At 41.0% G+C, this 22,228-nt stretch overlaps 1 protein-coding gene across 3 annotated transcripts in view; it reads left to right on the plus strand.

Moving 5' to 3' along the window:
* DPP6 (dipeptidyl peptidase like 6) overlaps positions 1–21,879 on the plus strand; it is a 1,510,443-nt gene extending 1,488,564 nt beyond the window's left edge. For all 3 annotated transcript variants that reach the window (XM_075315434.1, XM_075315436.1, XM_075315435.1), the window contains exons 22-26: positions 6,695–6,797; positions 8,207–8,274; positions 11,799–11,871; positions 12,007–12,080; positions 17,231–21,879. In XM_075315434.1, coding sequence (XP_075171549.1) covers positions 6,695–6,797; positions 8,207–8,274; positions 11,799–11,871; positions 12,007–12,080; positions 17,231–17,374 — 462 coding nt within the window. In that variant the 3' untranslated portion in view covers positions 17,375–21,879. The remainder of the gene's footprint in view (positions 1–6,694; positions 6,798–8,206; positions 8,275–11,798; positions 11,872–12,006; positions 12,081–17,230) is intronic.
* Positions 21,880–22,228: the final 349 nt, after the last annotated feature.

Genomic DNA, 22,228 nt, shown 5'->3' on the forward strand with positions numbered 1-22,228 from the left:
ATACGAACTTCCACTACAGTTGGTGAGGTCCAGGCCTTTTGTTGGTCTGTCTGGTGAGGCCCAAGCATTGACTTAGTCATTCTTTCAAGGCTCCAGTAGAAAAAAAGTTTGAGAAGCTCCTCTGTACCATGTGGATCACCAGTACCATTATATCTTTCATCAACATCCACGTGGAGGGGTTGTTGCATCAGGTTATCTGCTGACCATATTCCCTAAGGATACGTGCCCACAATCAGTGTTCACAGCGTTTTGGATGCAGCATGCTTCAGCTGTGTCCAAAATGCTGCATTGTACAGTACAAGCACAGTGGATGAGATTACAAGAAATCCTGTGCACACTGTGCTTGTTTTTCCAGCAGCAAACACTGACCTGAGGTGCGACTTTTGAGCCACAAGCATGTCAATTCATTGCTGCAAAGTCGCAATTGTCCTCCGTAGGGAGAACACAAGTGAGAGACCACAGCGTACCGAATTTCTGATCGTAAGCACAGCCAGATGTGGTCTCCAGTGTTCTCCGGTGGGGGAGCCTCGCGGCCCCACAGGTCAGGACCTGCCGCGTCCAGGACGTAGTGGGTCCTGATCGTGGGCACGCCCCTTAATAAAACATTTGGACATCAGAGCAACTACAGTGCCTCCTGGACACCAGAGTTGCCAACTTGACTTTTTACCAACTTGACACATTATAAAACTATAATAATCTTTATGATTACGAGTGATCCATATCTACAGCCCATAATTCTAATATGTAGACGTAGACTGTAAAATAATAATTACAGACAAAATAATCTATCAGTTTCTCAAGCTTAAAAAAAAATCACAGGCGCCATAAAAAAACATTTTATGGACTGAACAAATATTGTCCTATTTTTACGGACTCTCCTGGAATTTTTGGACAGTAATTTCATCGATGGTGTTCCCCTAAATTGCTGGCACGTAATGCTACATTTTGGGGTAAATGTGTGGCTGGACAAATCACAGCTGATCACCAGGGGTGAAAAAGTTACCTGATCTTATCGGGTGTTTTGTCACGCTGCCAGTTTTAGAAAAGGAGTTTTCTTTTTCCAAATATTAGTTTGAATAATCTTCAGTATAATTCAAATCTAATAATAAAGTTTGATGTAAAACATTTCAGCGTTTTGACAGAAGTTGCTCATTAAACAAACAGGTTAATAAAAATTCTTAATCTATATGACCTAGCTTCCCGCAGGCTACCCTGTGCAAATGATTCATACTTTGCGCAGTATAATTGCTTTTATGTCTTATGATGATTTACAAAACACAATTATCAACAAATATTTTATTGATGAGTGGATTATTTCAATCAGTTCGGCTCCCATTATTTGTGCTCTGATACTATAAAGCTTCTTATCAAATTACATTTATAATTAGGGTAAGAACACGATTACTATGCAATCTATGTGTTTTCTGAATATTTCCTTTGCAGATAAAACACATTATTTTGTCCGAGCCATAATTGGCTGACTCTAATTTACAATTTCTGCTGAATCCCAGAATCAGATTATGTTTAATGATGTAAATCTACAATTATATTCACCTTTCACTCGCTCACCATTCAGTCTGACTTGTTAAATATTCATAGTTTTTAGGTTTGGATGAGTTTGGAGTTAAAACTAATTCAACTTTTATTGACAAGAGGTTTTAGAAGGTATTATAACAAGATTTCTCACTTATTGTACACAAAACACCGCAGAGATGTATTCGGGGTGTTTTAGATTAAACAAAATCTGTTTTGTGACATTAATGCATAGCCATGTCTAATATTCTTATTTCAGATTATCTCGATTTACTTTTTATTCTGTGAAAGGATTTGCGCTATCAGCATATAAGCATTTATTGCAGTCTTATTGTGTGTTTTTGTTTAGAATTTTTAAATAGACTTATTCATACATTTCTAAAAAAAAAAATTGTAAACTGCAATGTGTAAATGAAAGGACTATGTACTATGAGGTTAATTTAGACTTTACATACTAACACTTGATATAAGCAAATAAGTAAAGGCAGCAAACAAATTTAAAGGCATTATAGTATTTAAAGATTTCTCCATGATAAGTAAATATTGACTATTAGAGTTGAGTAAAATTATTTGTGGGACCCTGGTCCACTGTCCATTTTATTGCAGCCTGGGCTGAGCACTGTGAATCTCCTACTACTATTGATGAGTGAGCACTACCATGTTCGGGTGTTCAGCTCTCATAATGAGTAGTGATGAGTGGGCACTACAATGTTTGGGTGTTCATTGCTTGTAACGAGTAGTGATAAGTGGGCACTACAATGTTCGGGTGTTCAATGCTCGTAGCGAGTAGTGATGAGTGGGCACTACAATGTTCGGGTGTTCAATGCTCGTAGCGAGTAGTGATGAGTGGGCACTACAATGTTTGGGTGTTCAATGCTCGTAATGAGCGAGCAATGCCATGCTGAGGTGCTTGGAACTCATAATGACCAGTGGGACGCTTGGATGGGCTCGGCTCGTGTACCGAGTATATTGGAAATCAATGGGAAATTCAAGTATTTTTCCAGAAGATCCTCTGGAAAAATGCTCAAGTTCCCCATTGACTTCCATTGCACAATGTACACAATTTGAGCCCATCCAAGCATCCATCTGCTCATTTCAAGCACTAAGCACCTAAGCATGCTAGTGATTGCTCCTTACTACTCGTTACGAGTACCAAGCACCCGAGCATGGTAGTGCTCGATCATCACCACTCATTACGAGCACTGACCACACAAGCATGGAAGTGCTCGCTCATCACTACTTGCTACGAGCACTGAGCACCCGAGCATGGAGGTGCCCAATCATCACTAGTCGTTACGAGAACTGAGCACCCGAGTATGGCAGTGCTCACTCATCACCACTCATTAAGAAAACTGATCACACAAGCCTGGTAGTGCTCGCTCATCACCACTTGTTATGAGCACTAAGCGCCAAAACATGGTAGTGCTCCCTAATCACTAACTTGTTACGACTACTCAAGCATGGTAGTGCCTGCTCATCACTCCTTATGAGCACTGAATATTTGAGTATAATAGTGCTCGCTCATCACCACTCATTACGAGCACTGAGCACCTGAGCATGGTAGCGTCCGCTCATCATCACTCGTTACGAGCACTGAGCACTTGAGTATAATAGTGCTCGCTCATCACCACTAATTACGAGTGTGACGCCCTGACAAAATCAGGGTGTCACAGATGACTGCACCTGTCGCGGGCGGCGGGGCGCTGCGCTCGCTAACGCTTGGGTCCGGCGCTGCTACTGCTGCTCGGTGGCTCGAGCTGTGGGCCGGATCCGGGGACTTGAGCGGCGCTCCTCGCCCGTGAGTGAAAAGGGGGTTGGTTTGTTTGGGGATTTAGTCCGTGACGCCACCCACGGGTTGTGGTGAAGATAGGCACCACCGCTGCTGGTGACGGGGATCCCGGGAGCGATGGTAGAGAGCAGCTGGGATGTTGTTTTCCCCCTCAGTGGGTAGGGGTTGGTGGTCCCGGGGCCCAGTGGTGTGACGGGGAGGCAGGGTTGGTGAGGTGCAGGGTTGCAGGGACAGCGCGGCGCGGTGCCGGATGGCACGGGTGTACTCACTCAGCAAGAGATGCACAAAGTCTCCGGTAAACCAAACGGCTGGATGGACGGGTCCCGCAGCCGGCTGCAGTGTCTCTCCCTGGACAGGTGATGGTGGCTGTCTCTCCCTGCACCTTTGTGTACTGTGTTGACTCCAATGGCTTCCCAACGGTAGTCCGCTCCCCTGTGTATAGATACCGTAGGAGCCCATTTTGCCCGCAGGCGCTGGCCCTTGGACTTCTAGCCGGTGGCGGTGGCTGTATGTCCTCACGGTGTGAGCGGTTGCCTTAAATCGGGACTTGGTTGTTAGGGAACCCCGGGGGTTCCTGTCACATTCGGATTTGACTATTGTCGGTGGCTCCAAGCCTGGTTGGGGTCCGATGGCCCTGCCTGGGCGTGCTTAGATTCACTCCGTTCCCCGGTCCGGTACCGGTGAGCCACCGCCAAGCTCTGGTCCTTATGGCTCTGTGGAGTTCCACCAACTCCTGCAGACGGCCACCACCATCTGCCAACCTTGCTGTCAGTGCCTGGGCTCCAACCCAGACACTCGCAGTACGTGACCTCTCACTTTCACCTCCTGAACTAAACTACTGCTTTTCCCGCCTCCAGGCCTGTGAACTCCTCGGTGGGTGGGGCCAACTGCCTGGCTCCACCCCACCTGGTGTGTACATCAGCCCCTGGAGGAGGCAACAAGGGTTTTGTGTCTGACTAATGTAACTGTCCGGGGGTGGGTGTGTGTGTGTGTTTTGTCTGTGGCTACCTGGCTAGTCCAGGGCGCCACACACCCCTCTTCCAGGTGCAGGATTCCCTCCTCCTTGACCCTCCATCACAACCCCACATCCAGCTACATAACACCAGCCAGCAAAGCCTAGTCACCCCCATGACAATAGGGACACACCAGTGGGCAGGCCAAGCGGATGGTGACGCCGACCTAGGGGTTCTGAGGTGTTTTGGGAGGGAACAAGACAGTCAATCTGAGGAGGAGGAAGAGAGAGGAGTGTGAAGTGACAGGGTAGTCAGGGGTTGGAGCTCCTGGACTACTGACTTGGTGGCAGTCGGCAGACAGGGCCACAGGCGATGGAGATCCGGTCGCGGGAGACCTTAAGTGGGCCGGGGCAGGGTTGTAGCCCACCGTACCGACAGCGGGAATCCGGTCCGGAGGCCGTGCACAGACAGTGTACCTGGACCCTAGAGCAAGGACAGCTTCATGCACCTTACTAACTGACCAGCCGGGGACAAGATTTCAGGTCTTGTCCCACAGGAGGCCCAGATAGAGCGAGACAGAAGCCCAACGAGGGGTATAGGGCTCCGAAATTGCCTGTTAAGATCCCGTGGGTCAGTTCTCGAGGGCCACAGCTCCCAATACACTGTATCACCGGGAGTGGACTTCCCCGTTTCATGTGGAGTAGTCAGCAACAAGGACACAACACTAAGTGCAGGAGGAAGGGACCCCTGTTTGCTGTACCAGGGTGTGGGAGCCGAACACACCCACCGGAGGTCAACGGTCACTGGCAATTTGGTTTACCATCTGGACTATGTGTGAAGTTGTTGAGGAACTGTGAGAACACCAATACCACCCGGTCCAACCTACAAATTGCGCTCCGCAGCACCATCCCACATGTATTCGGGCCCCGGGACAACACCTCCCCTACCCGTCGAGGGGATAACATCCAGCTTCCCCACTCCATCAGTCCCAGGCTTAACCCCCAGCGGCAGCGGCGGTGTCACCCACAATCACCACACAGCATGGGTGGCGTCACTGACAAAACCTTCCCCATCTAATAATTCCCCCCCTTTTTCACTTGTGGGTGACGGACGGGTGCTCAGGCCAGGGTCCGGCTTCCACTCGAGCCACCGCCACAACCCCAGATCCGAGCGTCTCGAGCAGCCCCCCTGATGTGGTCTGTCCCCTGCCCGCAAGACGAGCGCTGAGCATGGTAGCACCCGCTCATTATCACTTGTTACGAGCTCTGAGCACCCAAGCATGATAGTGCTCGCTTTTCACTACTTGTTTTGTAGTGGTGAGCTTGGATGTGTAGGTTTTGAAAACCAAGAAAGTAAACTTTATAAAATTGGCAGCTTCTTGAGTGACAGCAGCTGAAGATCAGATAATATCTGGGGGGTATTCATACTTATCCCCTCCCCCTGTTAGAATTAGAATTAGTGGAATGTGGAGGAAAGTCAGGTTTATGCCACGCTATCACCAAGATGCAACTTTTCTTCTTGGTGAGAGGGCGTCATAAACCCGACTTTCCTCGACATTCCACTTATTGTTCGGCTTCGGGGCTGCGGCTGTTCGCCATATCTCCTATGGGATTAAAGGTGTTGTGACTACCACAACCCTATTAGGTGAGTTTTGTACCTTTTAATAACCTGGTGTATACCCAGGTAAGACTCTATTAGTGCTTCCTTTCCACAGTTTTTGCATAATTAGCATAAGTATTATACAATAAATTTAACTTTTCACTAGCAGGACCTGTGTGAGGTCATAGCTGGGCCTCAGCCAACAGCAAAATGTTGCTTCCTGGTATCAGCTTTGTTGGCTGAGGCCATGCCCCTCCTGGTTACATTGGTGTGACGTCACACAGGTCCTGCTAATGAAAAATTAAATTGATTGTATAATACTTATGCTAATTCTATCAGGGGGAGGGGATAACTATGGATACCCCCTGCTATTATCTTATCCTCAGCAGCTGTCACTCAAGAAGCTGCTGATTTTATAAACTTTACTTTCTTGAATTTCAAAATCTATACATCTGAGCTGACCAGTACAGGTATGTATAGAATCAGCCTGATAGTGCCAGTATAGCACTGTCTTTAGGTTATATACAAAAATCCTGGTGATTGGTTCCCTTTAATAATTTCCTCTTGAGCACTATGCTGTTGACATTACATTGCAGCTTGGTATTACTAATTTGGATAAAGTTCAGATCCTACCTGAAACTAGGACATTGGTATTACTCCCACTGTGTTCAACCCTGAATTTTTAGCATTGTAATAGTTTCCTTAGAATGGTCATTGAGTGCAGTTTTAATCAGTATTTTATTCATCAATACTGTTATGAACCTTGTAAAAAAATTATTATTAAAAAAAATTGTTTCTAAATCTTTTTTTCATTGTAAAGGAATATGGAGGATATTTGAGCACACGTCTTGTGACATCCATGACGGATGATCTTTTTGCATGTGGATCAGCTCTTTCTCCTATAACAGATTTTAAACTATACGGTAAGGTTTTCACATTTAGGAAATATTTTGTGCTGTGTTGCTTAGTTAATATTTAGGTTCTGTTCACACCTGCATTGGCAGAATCTGTCAAGATTTTGAAGTTTTTTATGGTAAGAATAGCGCAGCATAAAAATCCAGATAGAGCTATCTAAGTTAGATCAGTCTAGTGTGATGACTTTGAAAGTTCCTGTAGACAGTGTCTTAAGGTCCAGTCACACATAACGAGATTGTTAACGAGATCGTTACTACGTCACAGTTTCCGGATCGTTGTTAAGTCGTTGGTGAGATTGTTGGTAAGATGTCACACAGTCATTTACCCAATGACTTTAGTAACGATGCAGCGGGGACGCGAAAAAGGTGACACAACTACACGCCTACATGTCACACTTTAAGTTCTCATCTAGGTCGTTAACGAGATCGTTGGTATAGGTGTCAAACATACAGATCCATCCTGCCCAGCAGGACTCCAACGAGCCAAAAATGGCCCAGGAAATACAGCAACAACCAACGATCTCACAGCAGGGGGCAGATCATTGGTACATGTCAAACATAACGAGATTGCTGGTGAAGTCGTTGTTTCGTCAAAGAAACTGTGACGTAACAACGATGTCGTTAGCGATCTCGGTATGTGTGAAGTGGCCTTTAGGCTTTGTGCACATGTTGAGTATTTGGTAGGTTTGGTGGGCTTGTTTCTTCAGTATTTGTAAGCCAAAACCAGGAGGGGGGGATAAATGCAGAATTGGTGCCCGTGTTTCTATTGAACTTTTCCTCTGATTGTTCCACTCCTGGTTTTGGCTACAAACACTAAGGTAAAAAACTCAACAAATATTCAATGTGTGCACATGGCCTTAAGTTACATTTGCACTACCTGATTATCATGAACCAGCTTTTCAAGGAAGACTCATGTCATGATAATCGTGCAGTCTAAACGGATCACTGATCCACTGGTGAACAATCAAAATGCTCGTTTGTCTGGTGAAATGATCTTTTCGAGAGATCAGGTATTTGGAATTTCAACGTCTTATTTTCAAGAGAGATAAGAGCATTCTGACAACAGCTTTCTCCTCCCTCCCCAATGAAGAAAACATGAACTCTCGGCTGAGTGTAGTGTTTGTTTGGACAACCGCTATCTTATGTATATGGCCAGCTTTATAGCTTTATTCCCATTCAGGACTCATTGACTTGCCTGATACAAGTCCAAGTTAAAATACCGAATTACCAATAGTCAAAACATTTTAGGACATGTTCAATATATTTTGATATTTATGTAAAGGCATTGATTATTGTAATTATAAAGTCTCATTCATAGTCATTTTGTTTAAATCTAATTGTTTTCACAATAAGACATTTCCTTGTAATGTTTCTCATCGGACAAAGATTTTAGAGTAACAACTTTTCTTTCTTTAAAGCATCTGCTTTTTCAGAAAGATATTTGGGACTACATACCATTGATAATGGCGCATACGGGGCATATGAGGTAAGTGTATTTAGGCTCATTTGGCATTTAATAACATTATTTTTTCTAACTTGATTTATGCTCAATATTAGCGATAAGCAAAGGTTTGAGTTTGAGTCAAATTTCTTAAAATTTGGGTTTTCACATCAATATAAACATTTTGAGATTCAATTTGAGGTTTGCAAAAAATAAAAAAAAACATGCTCAACACCATTTCCCACACTACTGAAGCATCAGAGAACAGGATAATGTCATTCTACATTACTGTGTAGTTTCCCCATAATGCCCTACAGCTATGACATTTTACATTATACTGTGGTAGTCAGGACCTGGGCCATCACAGATCAGAGTGCGGTTTATACTGCAGAGTCGTTTTACATCTGCAGAGTCACTGGCCTAGTCTCTCTATTATGTAGTGTAGAAAAAGGACAGAAGACGTGTTCACTCCACCCTGGTGAAGACTTCCCAAAGGAAGATTCAGGACCCACCATTGGAGCTAAGTGTTTTCTATTCAATGCATTTTAAAGCCATTAGAAGCTTCTTCTTCAGGAACCATGGCGGTCTCTTTCCTGAAGAAGAAGCTTCTAATGGCTTTGAAATGCTTTGAATAAAAAACACTTATCTCCACTGGTGTGTCCTCTTCCTGGATCTTCCTTTGGAAAGTCTTCAGCAGTGTTGTGTGAAGGTGTCTTCTGTTCTTTCTTTGTATTGTTGTCTGCACAGTCCTGTGCACACATATATCTGCAGCAGCTGCCTCAATTATTAAGCGCATGTCCTGTAGCGTGTCACACAACTTGAAAAGCTGAGCACACCTCTTTCTCTTTTATTCCACTTATACCAGATAAGACCCTATTTTGCGGGTTTTTTCTCCTTAGTGCTCTTTTAATCTTATGTAGGGTATAAAATCTTATGAATAGCAGAGTCCTCTCCCTCTCCTGTAGAATGTGAACGCTTATAATCACTGGGGTCCTTCCTCTCCTTTAGAGAGTTAACTCTTATGATCAGTGGGGTACTTTCTCTCTCTCCTGTAGTATGTAATCTCTTATGGTCAGTGTTGTGTCCTCTCTCTCCTGTATAATGTGAGCTGTTATGCTCTGTGGGGTCCTCTCTCTACCCTTTAGAGTGTAAGCTCTTATTGTCAGTGGGGTCCTTTCTCTCGTCTTTGGAGTGTTAGCTCAAATCGTCGGCACGGTCCTCTCTCCTTTATAGTATAAGCTCTTATAGTCAGCAGGGTCGTCTCTCTTGTATAGTGTAAGCTCTTATGGTCAGCGGGGTCCTTTTCCTCTCTACTGTAGAGTGTAAACTCTTATGCTCTACAAGGTTCTTTATCTCTCTCTTCTGTAGAGTGTAATCTTTTATGCTTAGCAAGGTCCTCTCGCTCGTCCGTAGAATTTAATGTCATACTATATGGTCGTTGGGGTCTTCTCGCTCTATCATCTGTTGAATTTAAACTCCTATGGTCAGCAGGGTCTTCCCTTCCTCTCTTTCTGCTGTACAGTTTGAGCTCTTATGATCAGCAGGGTCCTCTGTCTCTCACCTGTATAATCTATTATGGTCAGGTGGTCCTCTCTCTTTCTTTCCTGTAGAGTGTCAGCTTTTATGATAAGGAAGGGCTCTATCTCACCTATAAATTGCAAACTCATGGTTAGCACGGTCTTCTCCCTCACATGTACAGTGTAGTCTCTTATGGTTAGTGAAGTCTTCTGGCTCTCATATGTACAGTGTGGCCTTGTATGGTCAGCGGAGTTCTCTCTTTCTCCTGTAGAGTGTGGTCTTTTATGGTCAGTGGAGTCCTCTCTCACCTTTAGAGTGTAATCTGTTATGGTCAGCGGGGTCCTCTGTCTCTCATCTGTAGAGTATAGTCTATTATGGTCAGTGGGGTCGTCTCTCTTTCTTTTCTGTAGAGTGTTAGCTTTTATGATAAAGTGGTGTTTTCTCTCTCTCATCTGTAAATTGCAAACTTTTATGGTCAGAGGGGTTTTCTCTCTCTCTCCAATAAAGTGTAAGCTCTTTTGGTCAGCGAGGTTCTCTCGCTCCTCTCTTGCAAATTTATTTGTGACAAATCAAATCTTTTGGGCTTATTCAACGGACTTGACCCGGACTTGACCTGAACCCCAATGGGAGTCACTAACTGGGCAGTTCAGGTCTCCATTCACATGCAAACAGCCATAAACAGAACACTTCCGGGGGCGGGTGAGCAGGGTTTTCCATTTTGTTTGTGCACACTACATCTGATCATGTTGTTGTTACCTCCAGTGCAAACACTGCAAGCAGGTTGAACTGGGCCGAGCACTGAGTGAATCTGAGCACAGCGATGCTCACTTGAGTGGTTTGCATATGTAAAACACCCAAACTTTGAAGCCAAACTCTGGAGGAGGTTTTAAAGTCTGTGTTTGCTACAAACACCGAACCTCAAGTTTGCTCATCCCTAAACATGTGTGGGAATCTACTTTAACCCAAAACATGTAAACTTTTCTAAAAGGTGCCTGATTGTTAAGGAGTAGAGATGAACAAATACAATTGAGTGGAATTGAATGCTACTAAAACTTTTACAAAAAATAACATTCCCCAAAATGTGGAAATCCACGGAAATCTCATAATGTGACAGTTGTGATGAGATGGCTTTGCACTTGTGCGTACAATTCACAAAACATATTGTAATGTTATGAAGTTGTGTACTTCATTGCGCTTGCGCAGAATCTTCCGGGACCTCATCAGTGCTGAGAGTCCCAGCTCAGAGGCCCAGCAGCATTTCAGCACAAGCAGCGGAGATATGAAAATGTGGTGCAAACTGGACAGGTGACAGTGAGCAGCGGAGGGCCAGAAAAGTGAGCGGCAAAGTGAGGATTTTTGTTACTTTTTAGATATTACGGTCATTATGCTCTGGAGTCTGAAGATTATATATATATATATATATATATATATATATATTAATAAAGGAACATTAAATTTGCAGAGAATAACTTCGCTGCAACATGAATTTTCCAGGAAAATATAGGCAAATTTTGCCTGATCCAATGATCTCTGTTGAGGACCCAAGCACTTTAGTCATGAAGGGGTTACATGTATTGCGAGTATCTGAAGGAGAATGTCAGCTCTTCCTTGAAAACAAAGTGCTACAGAAAATCAGAAGTAGAAAAAGTTTATCAAATCGAAACAAGCTAACAAGCTGAAAGATAAAGTGTATAATAACTAAGACTAATTCTACCTTAGAGGTAATTTCCAACATTTTCACGTAATCAATAGTAATTACAACATTAATTCCTGATCTCAAACGCTATTACAGCTAATATATTCGGTTATTATAGGAAGCTTCTGGCATTCTGCTGTGATGGCATAAAAGCTATGATTTTTGTATGTAGCCACCGAGAGGATGTCTTATAGCAAACAGCATAAAAAGCTATTCAATTTGCCAGAAATCCATACCCTTTGTTCCATTCACATAAGGCCTGTGTGACTTTTCATTGAAGCTTATCAGTCATTTGTGTAAAGCCAATTTTCCATCCCTTTGCTGAAGATAGCCTCTTTAATCTATGTTTCCACAGTTGGCCAAAGTAACAGTTCGAGAGTCTTTATCGAATAAAGCTAAATTTTTGATTATCCATGCTACTGCAGATGGTGAGTAATGCTTTATTAATCCTTAATCTATTCCATAATGATAAGAACCTATTAGACAGATGCTCCTCACTGAGCAGTGAGAAAATGTGCTATAATTAATTTGTCCCCTTTACTGATACTAATCTTATTTTACAGAAAAAATCCACTTCCAGCACACTGCAGAACTCATAACGAATTTAGTCAAAGCCAAAGCCAATTATTCCTTACTGGTAAGTTCCTTGCTTCCTCACTGTTTGTCTGTTTTCATACAGAGTAGAGTCAGAAATATGTGAGCAGCACAGTCGCCTAAGGTGGCAAATATACGGTGAACTTTTGACTTTTTCACCTATTTTCCTTTTGTCGTACTTAAAGAAACACTCCATGTGTATATGTGCATTTACAGTAATGGTTGTGTTAATATACATACCTAAAGCCGCCTTCTCCGATGTCCAGCGAGGTTCTTCTCCTCTTCTCAGTGATGTCACTGCTGTTCTCTCCAGTATCCAGCGCTTTTCTGCTCCTCTTCTCAGTGATGTCACCACTCTTTAGGCTCTCCAGGTCACACTATGCTCGATGTGTGAAGCAGAAGTCTCACGGTAAGTCAATGAAGCCTCGCTCTGACACTCCATACATTTACATCGTAAAAGTCACTTTCAGGTGACGTAAAGTGCAGTGTGACCCAGAGAGTCTGAAGAGCGGTGACATCACTGAGAAGAGGAGCAGAACAGAGCTGGATGCCGTAGAAGATGGAGGTAGTCAAGTATATTAACACATTCAGACTACACTACATGCACATATACACAGATTAAATGCAAAAAAAAATATATATATATATATATATATATATATATATATATATATATATGTATATATATATATATATATGTATATATATATATATATATATATATATATATATACACACACACATACAACAGATTTAAAGATTTAAGGGGAAAAAAACCTTCATGTGAAGGCTTTTTTTTCTTCAATAAAGACACAGTTACATTTGGTCTTGAGCAAGAAGGCGAAAATGCCTAACCTGAACATGTACTAAAGTATATAGTTGGTAGCTTTCACAACCCAAAATTTGAGACATAACTAGGACCACCCATTAATTCCTGAAAATTCCCAGGAATGCCCACTTTGGATATAGTTTTCTTAAGACATGCCCCATTTGTGATCCAGTTCATATTGCAAAAAGTCAGGACAGTATGAAAGTCATGATTTGTCTCCTGATTGATAATAAGATGGTCACGATTAGAGACAGTGCAATCATTTTGGCTGTTTTGGCTCAATAGAGGTGATGTCTGCTTTTGAAAACCCATTTTTCTACACCCTATCGGAGTTAATAGAAGGTGAGTCTTAAGCCCAGGTTTTCATCTTTTGAGAGTAAAGACCACTTACAAAAAATAGATGGCTTTCCCTTATTGGTCATGTCCTGGATTATACAGTTAATCATTGATTTGGTTAGGAACAGTGTAATGCTCAATTTCCCCATTAGAGGCGCTGCAAGGAAACAAAACACTTATTACTGGGGTTACATGGGAATATTTCTAACAAGCAGTAGAAGCAGACAACCTCATGAACTTTCTTCTGCTGGATTCCTTCAAAAAGGGAAGATTTGGTACGGTTACAGTGTTGTACCTCAATGGCAACTAGAAGCTGTAGGTAGTTAGAAATACTACTGGGCATTAGGGTGATGTATTAACACTTGCTTTACTGTTTCTGGGTTCAAAGCTAAAAGCATAAGGTTTGTATTTTTCGATAGTTTGTCCAAACAAGTGCACTTCAAGGCACGCAAAATAAGAAAGGGAGCCTAATAATATGGGGCAGAGAAGAATGGGAAAATAATAGTCCAATGCACAGTCTTTACCATGTCTGCACATTTGCATAAGCTTTGAGACATTAACTACAGTGATTTTTTTTTCTCTCTTGGCCTTGAAAAACTGACATGACCTCTGTTATTGACAAAATCATTAATATCATTTATATCAAGCGAGCCACTGGCTGACATTTCCATTTTACAGCTATAACCTTTATTATGCAACATTTTTAATTAGATAATGATTCTGTTAAATTCATAATCTGATTATAAATAAGAAACTGTCATTATAAATGTGGTTAATCACAGTATTTTAGCAGCATTGTACTTGTACAGAAAGGCCAGGACACTGAGCCGTCCCTGGTACAGTTTTGCAATATGTCTAAGTTAATAAAGTGTATCTCCTGCTTCACTTCTCATCCAAATCAGTAAAACACAATGAATCAAAAACAGAGATGAATAATTTAAAGGGGTCGGCATTCCTTGTTTTGTCAGAGCTCCATCCTCTATATAACCATGGTTACAGAACACACTGAGTGGAATTTAGGAATTTCGCTTCCTCTGCTTCTAGCTCCTCCCTCTGCCTCTAGCTTCTCCCTCTGCCTCTAGCTCCTCCCTCTGTCTCTAGTTTCTCCCAGTGCCTCTAGCTCCTCCCTCTGCCTCTAGCTTCTCCCTCTTCTTTTTGCTTTTCTCTCTGCCTTTTGCTTGTCTCTCTGTGTCACTCCTTCCTCTGGCTTTAGTTTCTCGCCCTGTCTCTCATTTCTCCCTCAGCCTTTCACTACTTCTTCTACCTCTTGCTCCTCCCTCTTCCTCTCACTCCTCCCTCTGCATCTAGCTCCTCCCTCTGCATCTAGCTCCTCTGTCTCTCACTTCTCCCTCAGCCTCTCGTTCCTCCTTCAGCCTCTCGCTACATCTTCTACCTCTTGCTCCTGCCTCTGCCTCTCACTCCTCCCTCTGCATCTAGCTCCTCCCTCTGCATCTAGCTCCTCCCTCTGCATCTAGCTCCTTTGTCTCTAGCTCCTCCCTCTGTCTCTAGCTCCTCTTTCTGCCTCTAGTTTTTCGCTCTGCCTCTCGCTTCTTCCTCTACCTTTAACTCTCCCTCTGTGTCTCGCTCCTCCCTCTGCATCTCGCTGCTCTGTCCTACATCTAGTTCCTCGCTCTGCTTCTAGTTCCTCCCTCTGCCTTTAGCACCTCCCTGTGTTTCTAGCTCCTCCTTCTTCTTCTAGCTCCTCCCCCTCCCATCATCATAGAATCTCATCAGCACTAACTGCCATCTCCTATCTCAGTAATGGGAAAGTCTTCAGTGAATACAGATTTTACCTCAGAATTGAGAATTTTGATAATGACTGATCAATTCTGGCAGAGAAAGAAGCAAATTTGTCTATTAAGATATATTATAAAGTTGCTTATTTTCATGAATGCTATTGATTTATGCAATAAAAATTAAAACTGAGGTTACGCTTTAATTAAGGAGGCTTCATCTATCAAAAATCATAGTACCTTTGAGGATTGTTGTATTTAGCGAATATTCATTGATAAATCGGGCCTATGTTTAATAAGTGTGACAATTTTTAGTAATTGTGAAGAAGAGAAAGTACAGAAATGAGATTTAATTTTCCTACTATTTGGTATTAAATCTGTCTCTATCGTTCTGTTCTAAATCTGACCCCGGGACACAACTGTACTCCTACCAGTATAATAGTGATCTAGAACAATCATGATTTCTGTCTAGGGTACCCCATGTCTTCCAAGCAAGTCTTAAAGGATTTGTCCACTACTAAAACTAAAACTTATACTCACCTCCAGTGTCAGCGTCATTCCAACTGTGTCAGAACTATCTCTCCCGGGATCAAGTAATGATGTTATATTACTTGATCCCAGCTGCCAATCAGCGTCCACTTCACTCCCTCCACTTTCGTACAAATCACTTATATTATCTGGTGGAAGTGCACGCTACTGTCCTCTTTCTTCCCCTGGATCTATGTGACCTGTCCAGAGGCAGGGAGAGTGATTAGACGTCGGTTGGCCACAGGGATCAGCTGATATAACACCATTATATGATCCCAGGAGATTTGCTGGCATAGGTGGTGAGTGTAAGTTTTATTATTTTAAATCGGAGAAACATACAAAGGGAGAGGTGTTTGTCCACATTTGTGGACAACCCCTTTAAGAACAAAATGATTGTTCAAACAAAAGCACAGGTACTCTGCGTACACTTGGTGTGGCCAAACAGTTAACCCACTTTTTCACCTACTTGTTTTCCATCTATCTCCACCCCATTATAGTTGATTAACCAGTCTGCCTTTACAGAAGCCAGAGAAGAGGCGAGATAGATATGAGGGAAGATGCAAAAACTGTTTTGCCATGGCAAGGGTGCACTTCTTGAATGTTCTTGATTTGAACAGTAATTTTGTGCTGTCAGAGGCTTGCGCGTTCTGACCTTGTTCTAGCTCTCATACGTAACTTCTGACTTCCGGACAGTCAGACATTATGGGCACAAGATGGGGACAAGACCTGCAAGATGAATCTGCCAGAAAGTGAGTATATGACAGGCAGCAGGGGGCTCAGGGATCACAGCGTTTTGGACGCAGTGTCTTTCAGCTAGGTCCAAAATGCTGCAATGTACAGTACAAGCACAGTGGATGGGATTTCTAGAAATCCCATGCCCACTGTGCATGTACTGCCTGCATTAGCTGACCTGTGGCGCGGCTTTCCGAGCCGAACTCCCCCTCTATGCACTACTGGGGAAGAGTCATCAGATCCTATACATATTAAGGCCGCATTACATGCAACAATATCGCTAACGATATGTCATCGGGGTCACGGAATTCGTGATGCACATCCGGCCACGTTAGCGACATTGTTGCGTGTGACAGCTAGGAACGACCGTTAACGATCAAAAATACTCACGTAATCGTTCATCGTTGACATGTTGTTCCTTTCCCAAATATCGTTGCTGGTACTGGACGCAGGTTGTTCGTCGTTCCTGAGGCATCACACATCGCTACGTGTGACACCCCGGGAACGACGAACAACAACTTACCTGCATCCTCCGGCAACGAGGTGGGCGAGAATGTCATTCGGCTGCTCTCCGCCCCTCCGCTTCTATTGGCCACCTGCCGTGTGACGTCGCTGTGACGCCGCATGAACTGCCCCCCTTAGACAGGAGGCGGTTCGCCGGCCACAGCGACATCGCTAGACAGGTAAGTCAGTGTGACGGGGACTAACAATCTTGTGCGCCACGGGCAGCAATTTGCTAGCGATGTTGCTGCATGTAAAGCCCCCTTTAGATATCCTATTGCTGGGATTGGCTGATATACTGTAGTTCTGATGTATATGGCTAACGGAGACGTTACATTTTCTGAAACTACACTACTAGCTCCATCATCACATACAGTAAGTGTACGTTCAATTTCAAATTAAATTATCCTTCAGTGACGAGCTTGCCAAGAACAGATTACATCTTAAGGAGACAAGGGACACCTCTAATAATTATATATATAATTGTAGTAGAATTTTGTTTTAATCTATTTTTGGGCATTTTTCCCTTTATAGATATATCCAGATGAAAATCATTATATGAAGAACCCAGCAATGGAGCAGCACTTGCACAAGTCCATTGTGAATTTCTTTGAAGAATGCTTCAGAATTCAAGATAAGCCCCCTGTAGTAGCCATAGAAGAAGAGGAAGAGGATTAAGTTTTGTTCCTGCCAAGTACAAACCAGTTCTTACATAACAATATGCAACTGAATTGTTTTCCTTGGAAACTACAAAATGTTATGTTTAGCATGTGTTTAACGGAACAGTGCCCTCAATGGCTTATCCAACCGTACCACTTCCCAGGAAGAAGAAGAACGTAAAGCATGGTGGACTCAGCAAATATTGCTGAATAATCACACAGCTTTTTGTTACGAATAAAGGTTTCTAGTACTTCAAAACAAAACAAAAAAAAAGACTGGGGCAAAAGGAAAAAGGAATAATGTAAGAAATAAGACTTTTTGAGGAACTCCAAGAAGACTATTCCAAACCTGTTAATTCATAAAAACAACAGTAGCATTTAATCTGTTCTTATTCCCGCTCTAATTTAACATTGCATTTGAGAAACTAATACTGTTAGTACGAAAAAAAGATTATAGCACAATTATTTTATTGATACTAATTTACAGTTTGCTTGCTCAATATCACACCATGATAAAAAAAGAAAAAGAAAATAAAAAAAATGACAAATTTCAGGGCAGCAGAAAAAAATACTATGTACTAACCTTACTATTGTGTATATCATTGTTATTTTATGCTTTTCTCTTCTTTTCACTGCCTTCATTTTTTTTATACTCATCTCGGCTTTTTTTTTGCTGTCTGTTTTAGTGTATGAAAGATGCATAGGGGTGTTTACTGTCAATAGATGATATTTTTTGTAGGTCATTTTTTTTGAAGCCCTGATTGGAATATTTTGGTTTAATATCTTAACATTCAAGTCAGGATGTAACACTTTCATTTTTAGGCTGTGCATATTTGGGAGTCTTTTCAAATGGACATATAGCATTAGTTGAACGTCCAGGTTAAACCCTAGATATGTTATTATGATATCACTCTACCAAAAAAGCAATGGTTTTTCGGCACAATATGGAACTAGTCTGGTGACGCTCAGACAAGCTCTATATTTCTTGCCACCAGTGGGAATTTCGTAAACACAATAAAAAGACTAAAATTATAAAATGTTGTTATTCTTCTTGCACTGATGTAAGATACAGTTAACCAAATACTAGATGTTTGGTCATTTGTCTGGTTATTCCTTCATTTTGGATCTAAATTTACTAGAATTGATCAATTTCACCAGTTTCATTATTAAATTCCTGTAAAAAAAAATCGGTGGTGTTGTAGTAGTAAATCTGGATATGTTTAGTTTAAAACCTGTGCATTTGTCAGGATAGGTGAAAGGAGTTTTTAAGAGTTAAAATGACTTTGAGCCCGTGATGTCACATGAATATGTCACATGGACGTGACATCACAAGGACAGCCTTTGCCCATGGTTGCAAACTTTATGCACAGCAGTGTAATTTGTAAACCACTTTCCCAGGGGGTTAATGACATTCTTCTATACTATAGTGTCTTGTTTAACTATTTCCAAAGACTCCTTTAAATGTCCAAACCAAGTGACTCTTATTCCAAAACTCCAAGACATTAATATGGCAATTATATCAATACATAAGAGCTAGCATTAGAAAGTGGCATGTAATGAGTGTCGCTGATGGTTTCTTGAAAGTGGAATTAAAATAGTAAATTGTGCCAGAATTATTTTTTATACAGAGGTAAAGTAAGTATCCGATTAATGAATGGAATAATGATAGGTTTATTAGATAGTTGGGTGTATCAAAGAAAGAAAATGGGATAGGTACAGACAATGAGGAACTGGAGAAGACAGTGATATCCAGGAATAGATCAATGACCATAGATACTAACAGCACACTGTATTTTTGGACTGAATTTTGAAATGATGATAATTACAAAGACAGTGACTGAATGTATAGGTGGAAGGGCATGTTCAGGTGTGATATCCATATCTGTGCTCGTTGCACAGTATTGACAAACTAATGTCTATTTGTAGCTCAAGTCTCAAGGACCGTTATATTTCTGCATTAATACAGTTGAAGGAATTGGTAGCTGACCACTCCATCTGCTTGACGCTGTGAATCCAGGATGGGTGCCTTCGTCCCTACTCCAGAACATAAAGACAAAAGTTGAAGGATCCAATACAGTTAAAAAGAAAAAAGCAGCAACTCACTGGGGGATGATATCAAGTCTTCTTTATTGTGCAAACACGGGAGACGCAAGAAGTGGGAGCCGAAGCCTTAGACAATGGTGACAATTTGTGCTAGTGTGGTGCTTCTATGGGTCCTTCAAAAGTAGAAGGACTAAATGGCACATCCAATCCGGATAATAGGATAAAATAAAATCTTATTTATTTATTACATGATAAAGTCGTCAGAAAAACCGAACATAGCTGACACATTTCCAGTGTACAGAACTGTCTATGACTAAGGGCGTCTGGTCACACTGGAAATGCATCAGTTGTATTCGTTTTTTCTGACAATTTTATCATGTATTAAAGACGAGTTTATTTTATCCCATTATCTGGCTTGGATGTGCCGTTTAGTCCTTCCACTTTTATTATTCTGCATATCTGATGGCTGTTCAATTAGGACGATCATCAGTGCGTTTTCTGGTTCCCGGTAGGAAGTATCATTTAGTGATGGCTCTAGAAAGAGCTGGTGGGCAGAATGGACCTGGTGATGGATCAAACAAGAGCTAAATAGGCAAATGCCCCAAAGGAAGCACTTAGAAATCTGAAAAAAATAAATTTAAAATAACAAATTAAAAAAGATATAAATTATATTCTTTTCTGTTTTGTACCTTTGTTTATTAGGTTATTTTTTTATTTGTTTTTATTCAATAAGAAAGCTCCTTTATGGTTTGGAGCTCTTAACAGCTATACCAATGAAAATATCAACAAACAAGTAAATTGTACTAAAATATCAAATACATTTTTTATTATTCAATTATAATCAATTTACCTAGTAGCATTAAAATAAAAACACTGTTTAGGTAGCTTAAATACTATATTGAAAACTTATTTTTTCATATATATTTTTCTTATACTTAAAATGCTAATTGCTACTTATAAATGTTGTTTAAATTAAACTTTAAACAATAAGTAAAACACAAGTAGTTGTGAAGCCCTTAAATGGAATCTGTCACCAGGTTTTTGCTCCCTCATCTGAGAGCAGCATAATGTAGGAAAAGAGACTCTAAATCCAAAGATGTATCACTTAGATTACTGGATGGAGGGGTTGTGGCGCAAATAGCTTTTTTAGTTGCAAAAGAGCTAAGAGAACGATCCCCGCCCATACCCCTGATTGGCAACTTGACAGTAAGCTGCTAATCAGTACTAGGGGAGCAGTTGGACCAGGATTTACTTCCGCACCTAGTGTTAATCTCCTGCTGATAAAATCATCATTGTATTGAAACAACAGCACATAGCCTAATAAGTGACACATCCCTGGAATCAGTGTCTCAGCACCTACATAGCAAAAACCTGCTGACAGACTTCTATTAAACAGGAGTAATGCTAAATTATGAAAATTGCTAGGATGCAGACAAAAGATGAAGACTCATATAGAATTTAATATTTTGATTAGTGTCAGAAAAATACATGGCCTTGGTGTTAAGTGCTGACAATGTCGCAGCTCTTGAAGATTTTTTTTGTTCTTGATTTTTTTTCTTTTTTTGGTAGAGGCAAAAATATATATATATATAAAGCAAAATTTGGCAAAAAAAATTAACAACCTTTGAGTAAAATATTTAAAATATTTTTAAAATTTATATAGTTTTAAATTAGACTCCAAAATGTGCCTACTGGTATAACAAGGAACTATGGCTGATTTTTTTTATTTTATTTTAGAAATGTTAATATTTCGATAAACCTTTCTTAGACGTTCGTTATGCTGGCGTTAATATTATTACGGGATGTTCCAACCAAATGTACAGCCAGTATTAATGTTGTATATATGAGTTTGTAAATACGGAATGTCCGTCATTTATTTGTGAGGATTCCGGCCGCTTACCTGTATTGTGTTTCGCATGCCAGCCAATCAACTCCACCCTTTGCAGATCAGAACTGTTAGCTTTAAATTTCACTCTAAAATAGCTAATCATTTTATGTTTTCTGACAGCTTGAATGTTATAGCGGGTTTTTACAATTTTGACATAGTAATGTTAGTAAACTCACACCCAGTCAGCAAATGATGTATTAATGTTGTTCTATGTTATTTTGCTTTTTGTTTAATTTTTGTTTTATTTTATTTTTTTTCTTATTTTTTTTCTTAAAAATTTTAATGTTATTGTTATTTATGTCACATTGGACAATAGATTATCTGTAGGACATTTCAATTGCAGTGGATTTTTTTTAGTACATTACAGAAATGGTAAAAGGGAAATTCAAAATGAACACAAAAAGATGCCAAATGAAAACTACTGATTTTAACATTTTCCTATATCATTGGGTGACAAGGTGTACCTTGATGTGTAAAACTGTACACAATAAAATAAAAACTTCGCTTTTTGTCCAGAATTTTTGTAGAAAGAAAGTTAGGATGTGGCATGGTAGTGTTTCGTCATCCATGAAATAAATCATTATTTTATCAAACCGTGTTAAGATTTTCTTTGTGTAAAATTTGCAAGATGTATTATAAGTAGGGTGGCATTAGTGATTGCAAAGTGTGTGGTGACAGAGCGCTTTAACTGTCTTTAATGAAGACGATTTAATTTGCCCTTATGAACCGGGCACCTGGGTTTTGAACCTCCAGTACCAGCCTCGGTTAGCAAGAAGCCTGAAGAAGATACTATGTCTAGTTTACTTATGTGGGAGTATCCAGGCATTGCCTTTTGAGCACTGTTTAATATGTTTCATACAGTATCTCTAGTCAGAAATATGAAACAAATCATTATTTGGTGTAATCATACTTTGCCTTCAAAACAGCATCAAAGTGTTAATT

Source organism: Anomaloglossus baeobatrachus, chromosome 6 (assembly GCF_048569485.1).
Source record: "Anomaloglossus baeobatrachus isolate aAnoBae1 chromosome 6, aAnoBae1.hap1, whole genome shotgun sequence".
NCBI lineage: Eukaryota > Metazoa > Chordata > Amphibia > Anura > Aromobatidae > Anomaloglossus > Anomaloglossus baeobatrachus.